The 25,766-nt window shown below is 46.5% G+C and overlaps 1 protein-coding gene across 1 annotated transcript in view; it reads left to right on the top strand.

Moving 5' to 3' along the window:
* The first annotated feature begins 11,195 nt into the window (after positions 1 to 11,195).
* LOC130150166 (alpha-2-macroglobulin-like protein 1) overlaps positions 11,196 to 25,766 on the top strand; it is a 31,007-nt gene continuing 16,436 nt past the window's right edge. The window contains 17 exon segments of the mRNA XM_056340819.1: positions 11,196 to 11,279; positions 11,439 to 11,503; positions 11,638 to 11,764; positions 13,155 to 13,189; positions 13,251 to 13,349; positions 18,023 to 18,206; positions 19,249 to 19,411; positions 19,759 to 19,811; positions 20,702 to 20,719; positions 21,271 to 21,430; positions 22,029 to 22,113; positions 22,925 to 23,039; positions 23,375 to 23,489; positions 23,869 to 23,978; positions 24,458 to 24,625; positions 25,001 to 25,231; positions 25,630 to 25,693. Coding sequence (XP_056196794.1) covers positions 11,196 to 11,279; positions 11,439 to 11,503; positions 11,638 to 11,764; positions 13,155 to 13,189; positions 13,251 to 13,349; positions 18,023 to 18,206; positions 19,249 to 19,411; positions 19,759 to 19,811; positions 20,702 to 20,719; positions 21,271 to 21,430; positions 22,029 to 22,113; positions 22,925 to 23,039; positions 23,375 to 23,489; positions 23,869 to 23,978; positions 24,458 to 24,625; positions 25,001 to 25,231; positions 25,630 to 25,693 — 1,876 coding nt within the window.

Below are 25,766 nucleotides of genomic sequence, written 5' to 3'. Positions count from 1 at the left end.
GAAATCACCCTCCCTATACATAAGGGCAGGAAAAAGCAGAACATGCTGGTATGGGCTGATCAAAACACAGAAATAGAGCTTTTTTCTGAAAATTATGTTCCTTGGTTCATAGTGGTGGGTAGAGTGTGTTGAAAGAGGAGCTTCCTGGTTATTAACTCCAACAAAACCTCAATATCCAAAAGTTTGTGGGTGGAAAACTGCAGAAGTGGCAGTTTATGGTTACAGTGCTGTGGAAACGTGCAAGAAGACTTTAAAAAAAAGTAATTCAAAGGAAATCATAGGTCTAGGTATAAGGTGCTCATCCCTTTTGCGTTCAGCATGCAAAGCAAGGGACACAAACTTGGAAACCTGGAGCTTCCAGGCTACTGTAACACCTCCCACGCTGCAGATAAATAGGAATTAACCTCACCTGCATGCATCAATAAAATGGAATTTGACTTTTACTGTCTTAATCTCAGCAAGCAGTAGATCCTTCAAAGTTTAAATCTGTAGATAATCTTCAGGAAAAGGTCATTCAGATCAGCGGAGATTTGTTTCTATTGTTGTCTCTCAACTCCCTGCAAATTGTTTTACCATCTCCCCTTGGAACTGCCTCATTCCAGTAACTGCTTTCCTCTGGCTAAAAGAGATGTTCGTCCAGCTGCTGAACTACTTGCTGCTTACTGTGTCCTCCTCTGTTATCTTGCTGTCTTTGCTGAAGTGATTAGCATCAGAGAAGGCTTCACTCTGTCTCACATGTACCATGCAGAACATACCAGTTACTAATAAAAATGCAAACTGTCACCAGGATCAAGCTGATATACTTGAAAAGTTGCAGCTCTAAGTTCAGTTCAAATCGACTTCCCGTGACAATCTGATTTCCCTCAGATCAAAGTACCTGGGAAAGATCCCAGGACATTGTGCTGTGTATTTCCTTGGTGAGGCATGCAGTGCCTTTGAGCTCTCTCTTAAATCTTGCATAAATGAACCAGCAAACCCGGTGGCTGTGATCCTCTGCTCCCTGGGAAGAGCGGCGGCAGCACAGAAGCTGTTTTACCGACTTTGGGATGGGGAGTTTTAGGCAGAGCTTGGTCTGCTGTGAATGTTAAGATTCAGGGAATTTTTCCTACCTTAACTGCTTTACAGCTTTGGATGGATATTGGACCAAGGGTCTGCTGACAGAAGAGTAGCAAAGGCATAGGAAATAGCGCGTGAAGGAGGCTGGGAAGGAGGCTAGCAGCCTGGTTTGAGTGATGATGTGTTGTCCTGAATAATGGGCCATATATGATTTATTGAAAGAACTGTGTGCTCATGTTTATTTGAGGAGACCCTTATTGTTGACTTGAGGATGCACTAAATCCTTGCATGAGTGAAACAGGGAGTGCGCTAGTTGTCCAAGCACGAGATATGTTAATGTTGTTAACTTGAAGATATACTAGGTCCTTGAATGGGAGTGTGCTAATTGTCCAGGCACAAGTTATTTTAATATTGTTAACTGGGAGATATACTAAATCCTTGAATGGGAGTGTGCTAGTTGTCCAGGCACGAGATATGTTAATGTTGTTAACTTGAAGATATACTAGGTCCTTGAATGGGAGTGTGCTAGTTGTCAAGGTGTGAGATATGTTAATGAGTTCCTGGAAAGTTAATGAATAGACATGAATGACTTGTATAAAGAGGGGGCTAAAAGGTCCCCTCGGCGTGCAAGACTTTGATGGAGCAATCCCCCGTGCACCCAGCGCTGCCGAATAAAGATACCCTCTGCTCGCTCGGATTCTTTAAATCAGTCCTTCAGTGAGGAGGTTGGACACGGGATAGGGGACCGGTGGGTACAGGGAGGTGGTTGTAACGTGATAAGGGCACCGGAAAAACCAGCTGTGAGGTCTTCCCCATGAATAGTGGAACCAAAGGGACCAAGGGAGGGAGAGGCTGGGCGTTTTCGTGATTTAGTGTGACTTCCGTAGGGTGTGTAGCAGAGGTTTTGAAAAGCCAGTAGCAGTGTTGTGCTGAGATGCTTTTAATGAAACTACTTGAGTAGTGTTTTCCGTCTGCAGTTTTGCTCTCCCTTTCCTGTTCTTTGTAAGGTAGAAATAGAGGAGAAAGATAGTGAAAGCCTTCTCTCATCCCACTTGCCAGTGTGTTTTTCCTTTCAAGGGGTATCTAGTCATTGTCATAGAGTCACTTAAGGCCAAGGACCACAGGGCGTGTTTGGTCCCAGATAGATGCCCTTTGGGGATGCTTCTTGTCCTCCCACCTGGCTCCCAGTGCCTCTGCCGCTTTCCAGTCTTCACTGCTCAGAGGCATGGTGTTGATGAAGGATGGTGGCACAGGCAGAAAGATGACACACCTGTGGTACCTCTATGAAGACTTTGTTTCCGTGACATTGTTACTGGGTGACAGGGAAACAACCCTGATGTCACAGGGGGCAGCTAAGGGCCTCTTCTGATTGAAATTCAGAGGTAACAGCAGGGCCCCTTTCCCTCTGAGAGATGGGGTACTTGGTGGCTGTTCCTCTTACCCCGTGCTGGGTGTTCCTCTGCAGGGCAGGTCCTGGCCGTGCTCCTGTAGGGCAGGTCCCCAAGCACTTGTTGCCTCAGTCCGTGCAGTTTCTTGGGCCACTTTGTATTCGCAAATGCCAATGCTGGAGTCCACAAACCTTGCTGGGACCCTTTGGCACCTGAGAAACGATGGGGCAGGTCCAAGGTGTGGGTGTGAAGCCAGCTTGTGGGATGGGGCCGACAGTGCCTGGGCAGGGCTGTGGGAGCTGGAGGCTGGCCCCGCTGCTGCATCACTGGGGTGCGGGCTGATGGACCTGGGGGGGCTGATATGGGGTCGTGACTGTGGTCAGGTAGGGGGAGCCCTGGGGGCGCTGGGCAGGGACAGTCAGAGCTGTGGGTGTCCTCTAGACCCTGACAAGCTGCTGCAGCCATGTTGATGCTGGGCCACCACTTGGTGAAAAACTCTGCTCACTTCTGAATTTCCTTCTCCTTTTTAAAGCAGAGATGCTTCTCTTTTTAAAGTGTTAATGCTTGTAAACCTCTCTGTCCCAGTTTTCACTTATCTTGCCAGGACCTGTGGGGTGGTTCTGCCACCATGACCAAGCTACAGAGAAGGTCCCCATGGGCTTTCTGCCACTGTGGAAGAGCCCTGCTGCTTACCCCCACGGTGGAGACTTGAGGGCAAGAACTGCATGCTGCTCGGTGGCCATCAGAAGACTGTTCCAGTGCTTCACCTTCCCAGTGGTTATCTCGAAGCTGAGGCTGGAGCTACTTCAGCAGTGAAGGCAACCACCAGTTTTCAGTACCAGGGTGTTAACAACTGGGGCTTTGCTCCATGGGGAGGTTCTTAAAGTGTTGCAGAGCAGCACATGTTCCTTGACCAAATGGGCTGCCAGTACAAGAGTACTTGTGCCAGGTTCCCTGCAGGTGAGTGTAGAGATGCTTTAGTGCCAGCTCTGAGTTCCTGTACGAAAGTGACTCTTCAAACGTGCATGCTAGCAGGCTGCCCTATCGCCTGTGTAAAGCAGCAGTTCTCCAGAGCAATTACAAGCAGTATCGGAATCCTGCTTGCAGTCCTGTGTAAAGCCTTATCAGCATTGTAATGAGCAAAACTATGGGATCTGATGTCCTTTCTAGAAAGATGTGACTTGGAGCTATGGCATACCTGTTTTGGTAATGGCAGCATGTATGTACATGCTCATGCACTCGTGTGGTTCGAGATCGGTCTATTGCATGGTTGTTCCTACTAAGGATTAATACGTTATTAAGAGTTATACTCAGCAATATAGCTGTTTAATAATAATAATGGTCTTGTCCATCTTAATTCATATCAGGGCTAGTGAGGCACTCTCTTAAGACCTTTTTCTGAGGTGGCAGCCAAAGTTCCCTTCTGCGCATAGGCTCAACTATATGCCGATGGACCCTTCCTTCTGTCCCACAAAGAATTTGTTAATGAAGTTCTAGACAATGAGAAGTAGTAGACTACAGTGGGGGAAAGTAAGTACCTATGTATTAAAAGAAACTAAGTATGATTGCAAAGCACCTGTCAAAATAAGGCTGGGTAACAGCAGTGCTTGGGAGAAGTTCGGAACACAGCTCTGTGCTGTGCCACTCACTGGTGAAAGAGGCCGATCTCGTATCTCCCGCTTGTTCATCCTCTGATCTCCCAATCAGTAACACACCCTGACATGTCAGGGACTGTGGCATTTGCCGACAGGGTTAAAGGCAGCAGCGTATTTCTTGTGTCAATTATGAATGCTTAAGAATTCCTTATGTTTATGTTTGTCTATTCCCCTTCCCCCTTGGACCGCCTGGTTCCCAGCATTGTCAAAAAGAAAGAATCTGTGAAGTCAAGCATTTCATAGTTTTGATGTGAAAGGAAGCATCTGGGGACTGGCATTCTGTCCAGAAAATGGTCAGATCCACTGGCTTCTAGTTGCTCTGGCTTTCCGGGGTTCCAAACAAGGCTTCTCACTTTGCTAATAAATATTATTCAGCCCATGCCAACGTTGGGTATGGGTCTGGGCTCTACTGTTATCTGCTTCTTAATGCTTCCTGTGTCCTTGTACTATGGATATGAGCATAAATCCGCAGAAATCCCACAATCCATGTCAGCTGTGGAGCAACTTGTTTAGCAGTGAGTAGAGCAGTATGCCCCTTCAAGTACTATGCCCACTCCTCCTACAAGAGAGGGACACCTCAGAATTACAGGGAGTAACTGAGGACAGCATGTCTTGTGGGGCTGGGGAGGTACTCTGTCCCTAGGGGGGGAGTAGTGTTAGATCCGGTTGATTAGACTCTCACTTTGTCCTCTTTTTTTTCCTTAGGTCTGAAGGTCTCTCTCTCCATCCCTCTCTCCTGTCCCTTCTGCTCTGCTCCCAGCCCCTCGCTGGTGGCTCACACCACGTTCCCTGGTAGAGACTTGTTGCTGACAGCAGAATTCAGATTTCCTCTGTCCTTCAGTAATCAGGTGAGGCTTACACTGAAGCAGAGTTGGGCAGTAAGAGAGGTGCAGAAAGGGTAGGAAAGAACAAGACAGACATTATCTGGCTTCTGTTGCAGAGAGCTCTGCTGAAGCAGCGGGAGAACTACAGCCAGGCCACTACCTGTGTCCTCTGGCTGGCTTCTCTTTCCAATGCCTTTTTTTTTTTTTTTTTTTTTTTTTTCCTCCCTTGTTTGCTCCCAGGCCACTTTCTCCCCGCTGGAGCCTGCTGCAGTAGGTCACCATGCGGTTTCGCAATGCAAGATCTGCCAGGTGCAACAGTGAGCCTCCACCTGAGGGCAGCTCCCAGCTGGTGGACCAGAGCCTGCTGCTCCCGAGGCCAGGGATGAGCTGGAGTGGCTTGCTGGGCAGGCAGTGAGGCAGCAGGCTAGGGGGGAAAGACAGAAAAACTGTGCTGAGTTGTAGAAGGAACTGAGCTGATGGACGGACAGCAGGTCCCTGCACTGGGAAAAGAGCTGGGGGCAGAACTGCAATGTTTCTGAGATCAACTGATGCAAATGGAAGTACTATAAATTATTTACTTAAATACCTTTAAATGAACAAATAAGAAGCCTTTATTGAAACTATTTCATCTTCTTTGGAGCTGGTAATCGGTATACACTGAGCAAATACTGTCTACGTTGCCTTTTAAACCTTGTTTTGCTGTCCAGAAATGTGTGCTATGGCTGTGCATGTTTAATCAGCCCTGCCAGGTTAAAGTTTTAGTGTCTTCACTTTTATCAGCTTTTTCATGATGAGAATATAACGAGATAAGTATCAAGTTTTGTTTCTCAGTTCATTCCAGTGTAGCTTCATGGAAGCCGGAATTCAATTAATGCACAAATCCCTCAGCACTTAAAATTTGTTATTAAATCAAGCTACCTTAGATGTTTTGGATTCATGGAAAGTAAGCTTGGCTAAATGTACTTGACATTTACATGGATTCAATTTAAACAAAGCAAGATGTATCTCTCAAAAAATAATTGATTGATTTTTTTTTTTTTTTTAAATTCTTTTTCTGGTCACTGCGTTCCTCAGTGTTTCAGAAATCATAGAGCTTAGCTCCTCACAACTAGTTCGTTTTTGCAGATATGGAGGGTAAAAGCAATTTTCATGCTTTTGCAGTCCCCGAAGGCTCTTTCAGTTTGAATAAGCTAGTCATTACTTGGAACCAGGTGAATAAACAGAAAAAGAGGAAATATTATGTGGAGACATGAACAGACTGCTCTTGTCAAAAACTGGCTGGACACCTTTGTAAACTGTTTTCTGGACATTCACTAATGACTTACACTTGCTCAGTAGTCTACCTTTAAAACACTGTAGGAAAGATGTAAGGCTTTATTAGTTTTTTATTTTAATTACTTGACTGTATTCTAAAAGGATATTCAGAACTCAGCATATGTCTGTTATGACATCAAACTGACTTTTGGAAAGGCTTACTTTTAGTCCAGGCTGTTCAATGAACAGCAAAATTTAGGAAAGCTTGACTTCTTAGGAATGTGTGTCCTATTTGTCTACGCCTTTCTCCTTCATTGTACCCTCCACTGTTTATGTATTCCCAGCTTCCTAACCCCATTTTCCTGTGTTTCTGCACTTTTGGCTAGGGCAGGAGGCGGTGTGTGGGAACTCTTTGTTTGCTCTCTGACTAACTGGTACCCATCTACTGACGGCTGCCATACACCCACTGTGCAGCACAGGTCACTGCTGGCCTTAAGCAGCATGCTTCTCTGCAGTGGGAGATAGGAAATCTGGTTTCTTGTTATTTAATTGTTTAAAAAATTGTTTTCAGGGAAAAGGAGCAAACGCTCTAGCTTTCCACAGACTTTGAAACCTTTGGCAAGTGTGCTGAACTATCATTAGATGACACTAAAATGCTACCTTTTCAAAAGGAATGATCTGGACAGCATGACCTGTTTGGATTTTAGAGGGTTGCAGTACCTGGTGGGTTGCTGATATTTAAAAAGGTTAAGAAAGGGAAGCAAAATCTGTGGGGTGATGGCTGGGTAGCAATCTATCATGTTTTGTCTGCAGCATGAGTCTTTTTTTTTTTTTTTTTAGTTTCTTAGTCTTTTTGTGTGATTATGCAGGTGAATTTTATGTTTTTGTCACAAAATAGAGGTTATCCCTGTGAAGTCAATGAGAACATTGACTGCTCTGTACCAGGAGTAAGGTCATTTCCAGTACGCGTCATTGATCCTCTGTCTCTGGAACATCTTTCTTCTGGTTTACTCAACTAGCTGACTTCTTCAGCTTTCTAAAGGTAGGTTCCTACAAAGTCTTCATAGAATCACTGAATAGTTTGGGTTGGAAGGGACCTTTAAAGATCATCTAATTCCAACCCCTCTGCCATGGGAAGAGATATCTTTCACTAGATCAGATTGCTTAAAGGCCTGTCTGACATGACCTCGAACACTTCCAGTGATGGGGGATCCACAGCTTATTCCAGTGTCTCACCACCCTGATCATAAAGAATATATTCCTTATATCCAATATAAATCTACCCTCTTTCAGTATAAACTTTTGTCCCTTGTCCTATCACTACAGGCCCTGGTAAATACATCTCTCTGTCTTTTTTATAAGCCCCCGTTAGGTACTGGCAGGCTGCTGTAAGGTGTCCCCAGAGCCTTCTCTGCTCCAGGATGAACAACCCCAACTCTCTCAGCCTGTCTTCATAGGAGAGGTGCTCCAGCCCTCTGACCATTTTTGTGGCCCTTCTCTGGTTCCACTCCAACAGGTCCATGTCTGTCTTGCAATGGGAGCCCTGGAGCTGGATACAGTAGCCCAGGTGGGGTCTCATGAGAGCAGAACAGAGAGTAATGCAAGTGAACACAGCAGAATGGTCCTAAGGTTTGAATTTGAGCCTGTAGGTTTGCATGCTGATTTTTGTTTTGTTTTGTTTAAGTCCTGCAGTTGCAAAAAGATCTAGGAATTGGGGTTTTTTTCCAACTTAAAAACAAACGACAGCTAATACTAACAAGGATTCAACTACACCTTTAAAAGTTCAGCTCTTACTTTAGCATCGGACTATTGCCAGTTGTCTTACGGCTTGCTCCATGCTGCTAATGCAAGGTGCCTGAACCAGTCAGTCAGGCCGGTTCTTGGCCCCTCTGTCACAGTCAGTGCCAGCAGCACGTGGGACAATTGGCCATGTTGTGGAGCTGTTACACTCTGGTTTCCTCAAGTTGTATGTAAAGGCCTCAGGAAAGCTCTGTGTATTTAATCATGAGGAGCTCCTTATTTTCCTTGGGAGGAAAGGCTGTTCTGTCTGTAGAGTCTCTTTCTGCTGTTTGCCTCTGACGAAGGGGCTGGTCTGCCCTGTCCTCTCCTTTCCACCTCTGTGCATTTGTTCCAAGTGCTGAGGTGCCTTTGTGAATCCCGTCGCTGGACATTCCTTACGTTAGTTTCCAGGAATACCCATGGCTTCCCCTCTCCCCAGAGAATCCACAGATAAAGTGAGTCACATGCCCATCAGTTTTCCCCTCAAAACCTGGATCTAGGACCTGTTCCGCACTTGCTGAGTCCAGCTTAAACTGTTGGGTGTGGTTTGGGGGGGGGGAGGGGGGGGCTGCTTCTTTGGACCCAGCGCCCCCATTCGTGAGAGGTTAATATTTCTAGAGGAAATGTCTGCTTGGCCTTGGGCACTGGCGATGTCTCCTTGGACCTGGTTCTGAGTCACTGCATCCCTGAGCAAGTCCCTAGCCTTTCTATGCCTCAGTTTCTTAGAGGGTGATGTAGCCGGTCTCTCTGTTCTTCAGCATTACAAAGCTTGAAAAAGCACAGATGGAAGTGCTACGGGTGGACTTACTATTAGCATTTATCCTCAGAGATTTTTAAAATTTATTTTTTTAAACGGGTATCCTCTTTCTTATGCTGGGATGTGGTTTCTTTTCCGGAGCTCAGGGGAGAAGAAAGTTCAAATCACCACCCCTAGTACTGTAACAGAACGGAAAGCCAACATGTTTTGTGCCTCAGGCAGTGATGGCTTTAGGATTTCTCCTACAGTAGGACTGATGGGCTTCAAACCTTTCTTTGTGGGTCTGGCCTTGCTCCCTAAATCATGGAATATGGTGTCATCTGTGCTGAAAGCTACGGTGTTCAATTGCTTGAAAAAGTACGTTTGGGTAAGGTCTCTCATACTCGGCTCAGATTTTCTTTTTATAAATCACTCCCCAGACACATGGTAAATTTGGAACTGGTTTAAAAAAAGATATCCAATGAAACTTTAGCCCTGCCTGTTTTCCATAGGCTGGGACAGAAGTCCATAACAGCCAGCACAAGCTTTATTTCCCTTTCCATGTATCAAGACTCTGGTTAGATCCATAACAGGTCTGAATGGGATGTAGAGCTTGCTGCTGTTCCCGCGTCTGCTAAATTCCCTATTGAATAAATAGTGTATTAAAACGTTACCTACTTTCTCCCTTGGCCCATAGTGATGTCTGCTGTTAAACCTCCACTTGTCTTGTCAGTGGCTGCTAACTCCTATATATCTGGGACAGATCCAGCTTATGCTGGCCAAGACCAAGGAGTACCAGGTGGAGTCATGCATGAGCTGCGACCACATTGCCTGCCCATGTGCTGAGACGACCAAGGCTTTTTCCTGAGATGTTACAGCCATCGTTTGGGCGAGAAGACAGGGGAGACGGATAAGAAGAAGCCATCTGTGAACGCTCTTCAGGCTGTGGCTCAGACTAATCCAGGATTCTGCTTTGCTCTTTGACCTAGGCCAGGAGTCTGGCTTGTCCAGTTTGCTTCTGCTGTGCTGGATGGATGATTGGTGTCTCTAATCCTGTGGGAATTCTGAGGTTTGGCACTCCATTTCAATAACTAAGTATTCCAGAACATAACAAGGCTTTAACTCTATTTTTCTGTATTGGGTAATGATGTCAAGCTGTGTGTGCAGGGAGAATACAAAGATCACTTCAGAACACCAACATTCTCCTGAAACTACCAGGTCGTCCTCCATGGAAGTCACCAGTCCTCTGAACTCTGCATAGTTCTTCCTGCTTTTTCCCAAGATTTCTGTAATTGGGCTGAGCCCATTTGTGGTGTGAGGCTGCATGAGAGGAAGACACAATACACGGGCCACCATTAGGGAATGTCATTATGGAGGTGCCAAGACATTCCCAACTTCCCCTGGTTCCTTTAGAGTGGGTGGAAGAGCAATGCTGGTCCCTAATCTGTGATACAAAGTCTTTGTTCAAGCAAAGTCTGCAAGTCTTGCAGATGTGAACAGTTTTTGTTGCTATACTGCCCTTAATGTGTTTCCCTTGTGTTTTCCACAAGCTGTAAGCCATGTTGGTGGAGAAGTCTTACCATTCCCCTGCTGCCTGGAAGGGTAGGTGTGAGCCGAACAGACAGGGAGGGCCTCAGTCACGACAGAATTTTGGGCCTGGGGAGTGAAAATCTACAGTGAACAGGTGATGGTGCTGAAAAACCTTTAGTACGTGAGGAAGAGTTGTCTTTCCCTAATGGGAACATGATTTATATAAACTTGCTAGGAATGCATGTGTGTATTGTATGTGCCTTTTGTGTTTATTATTTGAAAAATTATTTTTGTTTGCTTTCTGAACAGGTAGGTTTGGTCAGTCTGGTGTAGCTTGCAAGTCAGGGTTCAATGAACGCTGGTGGTGTTCAAGGATGAGGTTAACTACCAGCTGAAGATAGTGACTTGCCCATTATTTCGGTTCTTTTAATGAGAGATACCCACCATAGTCCTCCTTTTCAACTGTGTTGCTTCACTTGAAAGTGTCCCAAATGGAGACAATAAATGTTGTTTTGAGTAAAAAGTGACATTTTTTACTAAAATCCCTGTTTTGAAATTGAACAAGTAGAAATTATTTGCTGAAGACTGGGATGAACAATAATTCCCTCCTACACCAACTCTTTGAGTTGCTAAACCAAGATGTACTGACATGGCCGCATTTTGCGTGTATGAGAAGATGCTGAAGGGGAAGAATGACATGCATAGAAATGGATGAAGCGGAGTGGAGGCTTGCAGAAGGTGCTGGATGGTGTAACAAGTAGTTGGACAAATGTTGAGAGGATTTGTGGTATAAAGCAGGCAGAGATATGGGGTAAGTAGTGGTGTTAAGGAAGCAAACCCCATTTGCCTGAATATGAGAGCTTTGCCCTTGCTTTGTCCTCTATCTTTGATGCCCAGGTGACATCACTGGAGAACCTGCACTGTCTGGTTCTGCACCCCAGACAGATGCCTGGTTGGCTGTGGGGTGCAGAACATGGTTGTGTTTGCCCCCATCATCTGTGTGCTGCAGTTCCTGGAGAAGGCAGGACAGCTGAGAGAAGAGCTAGAGATTAAAGCTGTGAGATTCTTGCAGACAGGTTCGTCAGATCTGTTACACCATTTCTTTACCTCCAGTACTGAGTGACCTTGTTGCATTATCAGGTGGTTCCTTCTTAAGGAATACAATATGAGTTGTTGCTTCTGGAAAAAATTTCACTTTTATTTCTCTCCCACACAGGCTGCCAGAGGGAGCTTCTCTTCAAAGATAGCAATGGATCCTCCACTGGATTTTGAGGCAGTCATGTGAAAGGCAACTTCTGGTAAACAAATGCCTTTCTCAGTACGGTAAAGAACAAGTCTTCCTAAACTTTCTGCCGTTCCTTATGGAGACCCAGCTGTTGGTAGCCTGTGCTCCCGTCTCAGGGTCTCTCTTCTAGGCTGACAGCCTCCCTGACCAAATGCTTCCTGAGAGCCATGCAGTACGTCTTCATAGGTGACAAGATCACCCAAGTGGCTCTGAAGCAGGTGGCTGGGAAGCAGCAGGGTGGTGGCTTCTGTGCACACGTATGGCAGCTCTTTCCCGTGGCCACCGACGTGCAGCCAGGAGGCTGGCCCTTGCTCACTAGTCTCACTCCATAGCAGGTGTAAATTTTGGCAAGGGGCTGTGTTTGCTTACGTTTACATACTAAGAGAGGGAATAATAAATAGCAATGTGGGGTACCTCTTGATGGGTATTTCTCTGAACACCCTAATCTTGCTGTTCCGTGTGACAAGCAGGGTATGAGAAGTGACTGTATCTGCTTCTCTACAGAAGCAAGTTCAGGAACGCTTTAGAAGAAAGACCTATACGATTGTTAAGCTTGGAAGAAGCCCTTAAGATCATCAAGTCCAACCATAAATCTAGTAACGGTGCCAAGTCCACCACTAAACCACGTCCTTAAGCGCCACATCTACACATCTTTTAAATACCTCCAGGGATGGTGACTCAACCACTTCCCTGGGCAGCCTGTTCCAATGCTGGACAACCCTTTTGGTGAAGAAATTTTTCCTAATCTTCAATCTAAACCTCCCCTGGCACACCTGTGCTGTGGATGGGAACTGTTGTTGAGCCATGGCTTAACAGCGAAGGGGAAGCTCAACATAAGGGATGATGAACCCTTTCGTACTTTATCTCTCCCACCTCTCCCTCCTTCTTCTGACTGTTCTAGAAGAAAAGTGGTTTGGAACCAACATGGTCCAAGCAGCTGCTGGCTGGAATGCCTGCAAACACAGGAACCTGGAGATCCCTCACTCATCTGCGATACTGACATGTGACCCTGTGGATTCTTGGCTGGTGAAACTGCAGCATGAGATCCAGACATTGCCCAACTTTCTGCACATATAGCCAGTACAACTTACGGTGTAAATCATCTCAGTCCTTCCTATGGAAAACAAATATGCTTAATTGCTGTAGGGTGCCCCACAGCTATTTAAATAGTTAGGCGAGTACTCCACCTAGCCCAGCCCTGTAATGCTCTGTGGTGTAACATGTCTTAGAGTGTGCAGAGACAGAAAATTTAGCTACCTATCTATAGTGTCCCTGAAGTCTTCCTGGTATTTAGCAGCTAGGCCCCTTGATGGCTATCACACCTTCAAACTGTGCAGAGCTTGAGGGAAACTGCTTGGGTCTGGGTGCTGGATGCAATAGCTGGTGTCTGCCATAGGGAGCAACTTTTGTCACCTTCCCAATGTGCAGTAAAATGAGGACAAAATCCCAACAGAACTGCAGGGTGGGAGAAGAATAAGCTCAGAGAGAAAAGAGCTTTGTTAAATAGAGACTATCTCCCCTGACTGAGCACACCAGTGGGCAGAAAGCCCCCCTGTGTGGCAGGTCCTTTCCCTCCAAGTGCCTGGGGACTATGGCTCTGGTCATCTGTGAGCTGGCCAGCTGCTTACCGTGTCCTATCCTTTACAGCTCAGCAAAGGAAGGCTACCCAAAGAAGAAAGCAGAGGAAAAGGAGGGAAGCAAGAGAAGGGACTGATGGGATTGCCAGAGGAAAAAGAATAATCTCTTGATACTTTTCCTCAAAAGGAAGAAATCTTCCCTGTTCCTTTCTTGATGCAGCCTCCAGAATGATGGCACACCTCTGAACCTGGCATATGCTTGTGTGTCATCAAAATAGCTGGTGCAGGTAGAGCAGCATTATGAATTGCATCTTAACACTGGCTATCTGTTTTATGTTGATGCGTCTTCCACACACCTTTTAATTTTAAACTTCCGAGCCTGTGTTCAGTAATTGTGGGCAAGTCTCTATCACTTGCTGTGTGGTTCATCTCCAGTTGTATGCTCAGTCCTACGTTAAATAGAAAAGGCACAGTCACAAGAATTTCAGGAAATATCCTGACTTTGAGTGTAGCCTTCTGCCCAGTGTCTGGCAGTGTTCAAAGATCAGCTCTTCCAAGCTATTGCAAAGTCTCAGGTCAGTTTACTGTGACTGTTTCTATACAAAATGATTTTTGGTTGGCCCTCCCACCAAGAAGGGGCTCCTTGGGTGTAATCAAAGTTGCCACTTAACTAAGAAAGTAAGTGGCTTTACCAAAATTTAGAATCTCGTGTAATGCCTGACAAATATGTCCACAAATATATTACATATACTAGAGGCTTCCCCACAATTATTCTGCTGGAACTTGCTTTATCTAGACCCCAAACTTTACCTTCTGGTTTAAGTTTTGATTCTTTGTTAACACTAGAGATAATTTCTAAGCCACAGCATTCAGATCTGGAGGTCTTTGTGGTTTTGGTTGAGCCAGTTTACCAACTTGTAAAAGTTTTCGACTTCCATGAGTGCTGATCTACTTGATTTGAATTTACAAGTCAGGACATTGTGATTCGGAGAAGTCTGGAGTGGTGGTGAGACTTTCTGAGTTCAGCGGGGTCAATAGGAGAGATGAAACAAGAAGCAGAACTTTGGTATTAGGCGAAGGAGGTTCAGAAGATAATAGGCTCTTTCAATGGGTTGTGTGGATTTTGGGAGTGGTAGCTAGAAATTGGTGGCACTAGTTATTTGTGCCCTTTAGTGAAAAGTAAGCAAAGCTGCAGGTTTCAGGGTTCACACCTGTTCTTTGGAGAGAGATCCGTGGCACACCCATGGTTTGAGAGCTTTCTTGTGAAGGTTTCCAAACTCCCTTGGGCATAGTTTTATAATTCTCCAAAGCTCAATTCCACATTTAAATTAAATAAAAATTTAACACATTTAAAGCCTTCAGTCTAATGGCTTGCACTAGATTTCTGGGCAAAAATTTCAAAAGACCTGCAGTTCTTTGAATGATCTTGGTGTAGAAGCCAAGCATTGAGAGAGGCATAGGACAGTTTACACTATGTTGCCTTCAAGCTTTCTGACCCAGTTAGTTCCTGCTCCTTCTGCTGTGTTTGTCCAGGTGTGTTCTCAATTCCTTGCTTGGCTTTGGTGCAGTGGAAAAATTCAGCTGTCAAGGCAGCAGAAAGTGGGTGCAGCAGTCTGCCGTGGCATTACAGAGAGATTCTTTTGAGGGATTTCGTTATGTTATGGATGGTGGCCAGGTTGCAGAAATATTATGGCTTCACAGATGTTCGTGAACCCTGCATGGACTGTGAAGTATCCTTAATGCAGAAGCATCCTTCACTATCAGAACACAAGGATATCAAATCTCATTGTCTTTGAAGGTGCTACAGAGTAGTTACAGAGTTGTGCATATGTGCCTGTGAGAGGCGAGCTGGAAATGTCAGTGATGGGGAGCATGAAGTTGGATGCAAAGGAAAGAAGGCAACAATGGAGGAGGCCCTAGGCCTGTATGAAGCTGGTGATGAGTGTCTAGAGGAGAATGAAGAATGATTCAGTTGCTTAGATGAATTATTCTGCACTACAGGCTCTCTAACAGATGTGATTCTTCAAAGAAACCGATTACTTCCTCCTCTCCGCACAGCGTGCTGTCAGTGCTCTGCAGACTTCACTGCTTCCCCAGTACTCTTCTCATTGATACTATTGCCTTTTTTGTTTCTTCAAAGATATTAAAACATTGGAATGATTTCTAAGGTGCCATTACTCCTGATCCTCATTCTGAATCATGGAAGATGTCTTCCATGATCATAGGTGTGACCTTTACTAAGTCTCCTCTTCTTCCTTTTCATTTTTGACTCAAGTTATCTGTGGAGAATTGGCGTTGTCAGTATGGACTATGTTCTTTGCTCCAGCTGAACAGCGTGTTTTCAGCGGGGGCAGATCCTTTACTCCCCATGGGCCTTTTGGCTCAGCGCTTCTATCACAAAAGGCCGCCTCATTTAGGGAGAGAAGCTACAGAACTAGAAACTGTGCACAGCCTTGCTGTGCTGTCTCCATTTCAGAGCCTTTGTTCGGGTCTATGACACCTGTGCGGCTGTCAGTCACTGCCTTTGATGCAGATCCTTCAAATGTATGTTCCTGTGACCAAGAGCCAGGTTTGCTGAAGCCAAGCAAGGAATAGAGAACGCACCTGGGCAAACACAGCAGGAGGAGCACCACGGTGGGGACACGGTCAGAGAGATCTCCCTGGTGCTGGCCCTGGTCAGAAGCCTGCTGGCAGCTGGACCTCTCTGGCTATGGTTCATTGATTTATGACAGATCCGGCTCGTGCTTTCTGTAGGGAAATCTCAGGTTTTAGTTAAAAGTGTATACGTTTGCCTGCCATTCTCGGTAATATGACCTTCCTTCGCAAAGAGACAAGAATGGGGATAATGTGTCCATCAAAATAAAAAGTGTCCAGTCCTCCTTGCCTAGAGCCTGACATTTAGACCACCTCAAAGCTGATTTCTGAAATCAGTTGGGATATCTGGTGTCTGGCCGGTGATCTCAATCAGTTGAACAGTAAAATATTTACTTGAGACACAGGCATTGCTAGCAGTAACAGCTCCTGTGCGTAATGTATAGCCCCCAGGATGCATGCTTGTTCTAGAGTGGCCCAGTGATAGACGTAAAATGGAGATCAGTCTTCCCAACCCCATCTGGAAAAAGAGTGTGAAGAGCCTTGGGAACAGGGATCCCAAATTAGCTGGAAATTTCTGGGTGTCCTGGAAGCTGGTTTTGCCAGACGAAGAGATCCCAACCAGCTGCTTGAGTAACGTCACGTTGGGACCCAGCTATGGAATGCTTAGGCTGCATCAGCTGTATTAAACAGCACTGGGAAATATTTCCAGGCACAGAGCTGTAGCTGTCTGTATTCTTAGGACAGTCCCCGGTACATTTCAGCCTGGGCTAGCTTATGCTGTCTCACACACATCTCAGGTGTGGTTAATGCAATCTGTGTACCACTCACAACGGGCAATTTACATGGTGACCACGCTTGTCTGGAGGCCTGGCTGGTTAAACGGCATAATTGTCTACCCTTCTGTGCAGGTTGTCATCAGTGCTAGCAGATGTCCCATGTGTTAACCTGATGCTCAGGTTCAAAACCTGAACCAAACTGCTGTATCCCTGTTCCCTAGACCTTTCAGACACAGACATGAACAATGAGGAACTGGAACCAGTTCCTGAGCCCCGCTCCTTGCAGGTTAGTGCCACTGCTAATGGGTGTTGCAGGGAGCTGGTGGAGACCTCTGTTGTCCAATATATATTTCCATTTCCCTCATTGTATGCAGGGAAGGAAAAGGCCACGTTGTTGGTTCATTAGCGGTTGCTGGCTGGTGGGAGTGTTGCTGCAGTGCTTCCTTATGCATGTGCAAGGATTTGGTCCCATTCTCAAGCCAAACAGCCTAAGGAGGTCCACAGCCCCATAGTCTGATCCAGAGCTACTGAGCCTCTGTCCCAAACGACAACGCTGCCTGCCGTGTGCTGGGGTGAGCTCTTGCTGCCAGCTGCACAGCTGCAATCCATCTCTGGCTGAAACAAAGGGACGCAAGTGACAAGTGATCAGGACCTGGCCTGGGTCACTGATCAGCAAAGTTCTCTCTGTTTTTTTGGTTTTTTTTTACCGTGAGAAGTCCATTTGGTTAGATGTCTCCATGGCAGCCTTGCAGGAGGGGATGTCCTGAACTGGTGGATGGCGGCCAAAGCGGCTGCTATTGGCTGAGGGGCACTTGGTGCAGCGCACCCTTCCCACTGCTGCCTGCATATAACCTCAGGAGAGAGGAAGCGGTGGGGAGAGACCGGCTTGTCCCCCCATCCCACCTCTTTGTTTAGGCTGTGCTAGAAAGAAATTCCCCCCTAAAAACAGCCTCAGTGATTTCAGAGGAAGAGGGCTATTGGAGACTGGGCAGCAAGATCCCCCAGGATGAGGACAGCCATCCTCCTGAGCCTTCTGTTCCACACTGCAGCTGCTTTTCACCAACTGTGAGTGATGCTGAACTTCTGTTTCGGTCTGTTTTGTGAAGGCATCAGTCTTAAGTAGATGGACCACATTCCATGCTGTCAGCTCTTGTGCTTCCTGCTCTATCAGATCACCCCAAAGGGTAGCTGTGCCATGCACCTTGCTTCCCATGCATTAGCTTCTCCAGTTGCCACACCAGATCAAATCACTGGTGTCTAGATTGCAAGACTGAGGCCAATTCTTCTGAAGACCTGAAGGGATTTGGGGGAGTTCAAGGGATGGCTGGAGTTAAGGGGTTTGAAAAAGATTATAGGGCTATACCTAAGCTAATCAACCAGGAACTATTTCTCAAGTTACCAGTAAAGCAATCACTTTCTTGGGTTCACTGTTGCTTTTGAATATTGACTGCAGCCATGGCACGTTGCTGAGGAATTCTGCAGTAGTGGGCCACTGCAGGGAAGCTCTTTTGCATCTCTGAGTCTTCAACATGATGCCACCTCTGATGTCTTCTTTCCCCTGCCCCAGACATTACCTGGTGGTGATCCCTGCAGATCTCCGCTACCCATCCACCCAAGTTGCCTGCCTGCATATCACCTGTTATGAAGCAAAGGTTCAAGTGAACCTGGTCCTGGAGCGTTCTGCAGGATATGAGCTCTTAATGCAAGAAACCATCCAGAAGGAGAAGACTTTCAAGTGCGCTAAGTTCTGGGTGAGCTGCCCTAGGCAAATGCCATCACTGATTTTCCCTTCAGGAACTCCCCTTGTGTTACTCCCTAACCAGGGATAATGTGGACAGGGTGTATTTTGCCTTGAAGTGAGACTGCTAGGAAGGGGAATGGTTGGTGACTAGGGATGTATAGCCCAGCACAGTGTCTGTTTGTCAGCACCGAATTCCCCTTCTGAATCTAACTTTTAAATTGAAGTTACATTCGTTAAAATCTACCATGCTTCTGGATACTTAAGAAGAACCCACCTGCTTCCACCTCTTCCATCCCAGACCAGATGAAGCAGCTTTAGCTCTTCTCTGAAGGCCTTGTACAGCTCCAAAGCTAAAGCTTGGGGAAATGGTGGTTTGCATGACGTACTGCAGTTTGTAGGACCCGAAGTCGGGCAGCAGCTCAGCTCTTAGGAGCTGCTGAAGATGGAAATGGATGTGCTTGTTGTTTTTAAATATCATCTCAGAGCTTATTCATTGTTAGTGAGATTTTAGACAAGATCTAGGATAAGGTAGATGTGCCTAACAGTATCACTTCTATTATACAGTATATTCTGTCTGAGGCTGCTGGGGTCTTTGGTTGCTGGAATCAGGAAGACCCTCCGGTTTTCTCTTCTAATCTGGCTTTCTTACTTGTACATGCTGGGTAACTCTGAAGGCCTGGCATTTAAGGCTGTGCTACAGCTCGATCTCTCTCCTTTGATTCCCTGCTACCATCTCCCACCTTTCTGGCATCTGCCCATCTTCCTGACCAAGCCTGAACACTCGCAGGTGTCAGGCATCTGCTTGTTACCGGAGGCAAAGTTCCTTAACCAGGGGTGGAAAGGACAGATTCCGTGACATGCAGGGCTTCCTGCTGTCATGTGGAACTGAGTGAGATCTGGATGTGATCCGGATCCTGATATTGGAGGGCATGTCCTGGTACAGGTGGAGGGGAACTGAAACCGGTTAGTTCTTCCACTTTATTCTGAATTCCTGCTCAGGACCCCCAGAAGATTACCTGGGGGCTGCGTGCTCTCCTTTCCTGTTTGTGTAGGTTGCACCTCCAGCTGATGGCACAGAGGAGATTGCCACTGTCAAACTGACCATCACAGGCAAAGGGGTCAGTATTGAGGAGAAAAAAAAGGTCCTGATCTTCAAAGCCAGCAGTGGTACCTTCATCCAAACAGACAAGCCTGTCTATCAACCAGGGCAGACAGGTGAGAACTGCAAATGGGATCAGCCATGGCTAGGCTTTCTGCTGGGAACACCATATGGAAAGCCTGCAATTGCCTGAAATTCACGGTCAGGAAAGGCAGAAGGCTCTGAGAAAATGTCTCTTGTTGAGTGATGTTTTGAGGTGGCTGTTATGTCCAGGTTGTGGTGACTGTGAAGTTGCAGGAGGCAGTAGGTCATTGTCCGTGGTTTGTTTCATGTGGGAATGTCCGTATCAGTTATCACAAATGTGTATAGAATGGAGACAGGAGCTGGGGAAACAGGTAGAGTAGGGGTCTGTAGGGAAGAACTGAGATCTGATAAATGTGTTCCCTGATTTCCTCACCTTCAGTGAAATTTCGCATCGTGACTCTGGATGAGGAATTCGCTGCACTCAACGATTCGGTAAGCCAGCCCTGGGGGGGCTGTGGAAAAGCTGCCTTGTTCCATGCGTGGATCCTGCTTTCTTTCTGCCCTGCTCATCTGCCGAAGCTCCAACTTTTCCACATTTGTCCCTGGACCGGGCTTGATGGGTGTCCAGAGGAGAACAGTAACTCAAGTAAAGGCTGGTAACTCAGGAAGGTGGCGTACATGTCTCTTGGTCATTTGGGTAAAATGCTCACGCAAGAACAAGTATGGGACGTACCGATTGCTGATGTGGTGGTGTCATGTAGGGAGTGAATAGTTTGCAATCCAGATGTGTGGTAGGGAGGGGTGTTCTACATCTGGCTCCTGCGAGTTGGAACATGGGAAATTCTGATTAGGTATTAGGACAAACTTTTTCATTGTGATGGTAATCAGATGTTGAAACAGGTGCCCAGAGAAGGCATTTTCATCCTTGGAGATGTTAAAAACTCAACTGGAGAAGGCTATGAGCAATCTGCTCTAAGCCATGCTTCAGCGGGGTGTTGGACTAGGTGACCTCCAGAGGTTCCTTCCAAACTATGTGATCCTATACCTCTGTGACACCCTTAAAACTGCAGCTGAGCCAGAGCCTAGGTTTGCTTGGACAGTGAGTTTTCCTGATGAAGGACTCTGCCAGGAGGTCAGTAGCAAGTGCTGGGTGACCTCCAGCTCTTTTCCTTTCCCTTGCGCCAGACCTTACTGTAAAGGACTCACCTAATATTTCTTCTTTTTGATGACATTTGTTTTACTTTATATTGTTGTCAGTGCTCTGAATTTCAAAATCCCGAGTTGCACATCCTTCAGAGAGGGCGTGTGCATCCAAAGTACCTTGTGTGTGCTGCTGGCATGTGTTCGTGTCTTCTAATGGTTTTTGCCTTTTCTTCCCCCAGATTTCCCTGTTTCTTCAGGTGAGTGATGCTGAAATCTAGGGTTGCAGAGATGTTGGTGGCAGCCATTTCACTGGGCTATTCATATGCAGTTCCTGGTAGATTTTACAGACCTCTGAGTGGAATTTGTAAAACTTCAAGGTTTCTTAAACTAACATACTCCTTACAGTTTCTCATTTATGTACTTACTTGAGTTTATGCTTCCAGTTACTTCAGTAGAAATTTGAGTTGTTTTAGACTTGCAGTATAGATTATATTGTATTATATATATATAATGTATATATAGAGAGAGTATAGACACGTCAGCTTAGAGCTTTACAACAGAATTTAGAACTGTGAAGGATCTTTCCTTGAGATTGGAATTTAGATAAGTGTTAGAAGGAGACTCAGATGCTGGGAGCAGAATCTGAGCATTACATTGTCTTCAGAATTCTTGACCAGCATATACCAAACCTCATTCCTTAGCTATAGAAGCAGGTAGTCTGCAGCAGTGAAATCCCGAAGCTCGGTTCCTATGGGGTGTGGATCACTGAGCTGCTGAACAACTGTTTCTTCCTTCCTTGTGGGTGTAGGACCCGAAGAACAACCGGATAGAGCAGTGGCTGAATGTGGGCCCCCAAGATGGCATTGTAGATCTGTCTTTCAAGTTGAGCGATGAGCCTCTGCTGGGGACATACGTCATCAATATAACCAATGCAAAAGCGTATGGCACCTTCTCCGTTGAGGAGTATGGTATGAGCTTGTGGGAGACGTGTCTGAGCTGCAGAAGGGACTTGCACTCTTGAGCCAGGAAGCTGTGTGTTTATTCCATTATAACCACCCAAGGAGCAATGAGAAAAGAAATAGCATCTGTCACAGAAAAGAGTGAGCTGAGGCTCAGGAGAGAGGGACCATGGTGGGACCTTGGGTCAGTGTGTGGGAGGAATGTTGTGCATGGCCTCAGACCTTTGCCACAACTGATTCCTGCAGATCTCAGTGTCAGACAAAACAAGGTCATTTAGGATGGGCTTTTCCAGGGAGTATGATGTCCAGTGCCATCCCACTTCTCTTTCCATCCCCAAATTAACCATGTTGGGAGGCTAGCCTTCTCTCAGTGCAAGTAGCTGTCAGAAGTGCAGGATCATGGGCATGTTTGGGTCTTCGTTCTAAAAGGAGCAATCAGCCAGGGTATACACACAAATGTGTTAAAGAAGGAAAAGCTTCCCTTTCCCCTTCTCACCACCTTCCCTCTCAATTTCCTGGCTCTTATTTCACTATAGTTTATCTTCATGTTGATTCTCTGGAAGGTTGTCCCTGGCATTTCCTATAGTTCTCTGTTTTTTCCTTTCAGTGCTGCCAAAATTTGAAGTGAACTTTGAGGCACCAAATCAGATTTATGTGCTAGATAAAACCTTCCCACTCCGGGTATGTGGCAGGTGAGGATTCTGCTTTGAGGGATGGCCCTGTGTTAATTTCTGGCCAGATGAGTACAAGATGGCTAGGTAACCATGAGGAGCTCAGGGGAAATTTACAGTTTTCAGTTACTCCTTCAGTTATAGGAGTCCAGAATCTTCCATGGCAGCTGTTTGCACCCCGATGCAACACAAAACATTCCTATATCTGTCCTTCTGGTACTCTAATGCCCCCTTTCTAAGAACACTCCACAAGTCTACATGCAAAACCTGGGGGAACAACTTATCTTTTGACAAGAAGCTATTTGTGGGGCAGAACTTGGCAGCTGTTTGGTGTTCATCTCCCTGCAGCACAAACTCATGGGAAATGAAGGGAAACTTTTACCGATAATGCTGTAGCAGAAACTAGAGAGGCAAAAAGGAATTGCCTCAGGTACAGTCCAAGGACGACACTAGGGTTAACAGCCTCCTGTAAAGGTGTTTTATTAATGGCCCATGCTTCTGCTTATAAGATAATGCATGCCTTCAGCATATCCTGGGGTTATGGATAAAGTGCAGAGCTGTGTGCTCAGTCAGCACCTACAACACTGTGGTTTCCCAGAATAGATTAGTTTGGCACTAATTGTATCACAGAGCCCTTGATCTCCATTGCTGCAGTGCCCCAGTCTGACCCTGTTACTGGGTCGGGGCTCCTGGGCCTGCTGTATGGCTGCCACTCTTGTTGTGCTGCGTTGTGAATATCCATGAGTAAGTGGCCTCTGGAGTTACGCGAAGCAAGCCCTGTGCTCTTTTGCTGTGTGTGACTGTCTTTTCCTTTCCCTGGTCCCCCAAACAGATACACCTATGGGAAAGGTGTCCAGGGGATGGTCCATGTGAGCCTCTGTCAGAAGGTAGCTCTGTTCCTGCCCAGTGCTTCCAAACCTGATCTCTGTCAGGAATTCAATAAGCAGGTAAGATGCTCAGCAGGAGCTGAGCCCTATTCGGGGACATTTGTGCTCAGCCCTGCAGTAAGGGAACGCTGCTGGAGGCTTTAGCTGAAATAATGATGATGTTACTCTGTGGATCTGGCTGCTTGGCCAGTGGTCTACTGGTGCTGCTTCTTAGTAGCTGTGCCTGGTGACTATGGCTGCGTGTGCATCATGTGCCCGCTCCACAACATGGACCGCTATGTCAAAAGGCAAGCTCCCTGAGAGCAGGGATTTTGGGCTGCTCTTTCTGCACCATTTGGGTAACCTCTAACTTAAGTGCCTTGCTCAGACCTTGTTTCCTTTCTCTGTACTTTCAGACAGATGAGACTGGTTGCTTCTTCACAAATGTGAATCTTTCGTCCTTCAGTCGAGACTTTCGGTACTATCAGGACAGCATAGTTGCAGATGCCTTGCTGAGGGAGGATGGCACAGGTAACTGGAAACATCTCTGGTGGCTGGGAAAAGGCATGTGAAGACACTAATTTTGCCAAGAACACTAGAGACATTCAGGCTAGCATTCTGAGCTTTCTGAGCCCATTGGGTCCTGGCGTCTAACCTCACGGACACACACACTCTGAGTGCCTGCAGTCTAGGGTGGTAAAGCTTAGGGGCTTCTCTGAGGGCTAGAAGTAAGTGGGAGGAACTCTAGATGCCCAGAGCCCTGGGCAGATCATCTCCTTGGAATGAAGTGTGTGTGCAGCTGAACATGTGCATCAGTGTTACCGGTGGGTCACTCTGCAGGGAAATGGCTGAGGGGTGCTTGGCTTCCTTGCTCCCTCCCTTATGTTTCTGTCTTGCTGCTTTCATTCAGAGACACACGCCAGTGCTTCCCACAAAGTACTCATCTCCAAGACTGGCGGGATGGCTTTGTTTGATGATGTGAATTCTTACTACCACGCTGGAGAGATGTACAGGGGGAAGGTAATTCCCAGTTACGGTCCTTTGGAGGGGAGAGTGTGAGCAATGCCTTCACAGCAACTGTTACCTAGCGTCTTTTCCAACCTCACCTCCAGCCAAGGGCTGGGGAGGGCATGACTGACTCCCAGAGATGAAACTCTTGAATTGTCAAAAGTGAGAATAGCACCCAAGACTGCCATTAGCCAAATAAGCCTTGAGTAGCAGCAGTTATGGGCATCCATATGCGGGGCGCAAATGCAAACATCTGGAATTTCAGCAGCTGGGAGGCTGCCAGCAGTGAAGGGGTAGAGAGCGTGGGGGTAAATGAACGTGGTAGTGCAAGTGACAATAGGAGATGACCAGTAGCAGTGTTGATAATATTGTTAGTGACTGAAAGGGTGACCTTGCTGTCTTTGGAAATGCTGCTCCAGACTTGGAGAAGCAGGAGATTCTGTCTGTTGATTACTCTTCTGCATTTCTCTCGCTCACCACCATGTTCTTAGATTAAAGTCATTGACTACCAAGGCAAGGCACTGAAGCACAAAACAGTCCTCCTTGTAGTAAGGTGTGGTGAGCAGCAATTTAAGCAGAAGTACACCACTGGGGACGCTGGGACAGCTTCATTTAGCCTGAACACGACTGCTTGGAACAGCACCTCAGCCTCCCTGGAGGTAAGTGAGGAAGGGTCTGTTGTGTTGGCCGGGGTATGCATGCGTTTCAGAGCTATTTACTGCCCCACAGACATCTCCCTAGTTTCTTCCTGAAGGACAGTAATTCAAACGCAAAGCACCTCAGCATGTTCTGAATCTCAGCTCCCTCTGAGAGCTTATTCCCCAAATCCTGGTTGTTTTTCTCATGAGCTCTCCATACAGAGACCTGTGCTATGGTGTTGTTCAGACCTTATCTGAGCTTCTTACCAAGCTGCGGCTATGGTGATTTGCAGCTGACTCGCTTAACCAGAGAAATTAAACTACAGAAATTAACTGGTTTCTGTGTTTTGTTTTGTTTGGTGGTTTTTTTGTTTTGTTTTTTTTTTGTCTCACCAGGCAAGTGTCCTGCATCAAGATTTGGATATAGAGACTAGGACAGCTGATTTGAGTTACAAGCAAGCCTCTCATTTCATACGTCCATTCTACAGCACCAGCAGGAGTTTTCTCTCTATTGTCCGTGTGGCAGAAACAATGCCCTGCGGGAAAAAGCAAGCTGTCCAGGTGGACTTCAGAATTTATCAGGAGGACCTGGAACATGGGCCCAAGCGTGTCATTTTCTCCTACTTTGTGAGTTTCTAGGGAAGTGCTAGTGGGTGATAGCTCAGGGCACAAGACCAGCATCTCCTGCAGATTCAAGCCTGATATAGAATAGATTTGGCTCATCCCAGGACAGGTAGCTTATCCAGCTATCATGGGGCTGGATCCTGGAGCTGCAGTAATAGCAAGAAAGGCAGAACCTTTCTTCTGGGCTCCGCACGGATGCAGGGCAGGTATTGGCTTTGCCTGTCCTCCCCCAAGCCTCTTGATCCCCTGAGCTCTGCTGGCTGCCTGAGAGTGAGTGAAACTCGTGTTACTCCCCCTGCCTGACCCCATTTAATCTCCATTTTCAGGGTTACTTTGATCTGCGCAGTGATCTCAAAGACTATGTGAATGGCATTCCCTTTCCTTTCTGTATTCTTCCCTAGGTCACAGGGAAAAGAGGGCTAGTCCATGCAGGTCAGAAGACTGTTTGGGTTGGGCTGCCAAAATGTAAGTGCACTCCCCTGTTTCATGTCCAGCAAGCACTCAGTGGTCTCTGGCATCCCTTCTTATTTGGATATCT

The sequence above is a fragment of the Falco biarmicus genome, chromosome 5 (assembly GCF_023638135.1).
Source record: "Falco biarmicus isolate bFalBia1 chromosome 5, bFalBia1.pri, whole genome shotgun sequence".
Lineage (NCBI taxonomy): Eukaryota > Metazoa > Chordata > Aves > Falconiformes > Falconidae > Falco > Falco biarmicus.
Note: the sequence above shows the minus strand (reverse complement) of the source record. Positions and strands in the feature narration are given on the sequence as shown.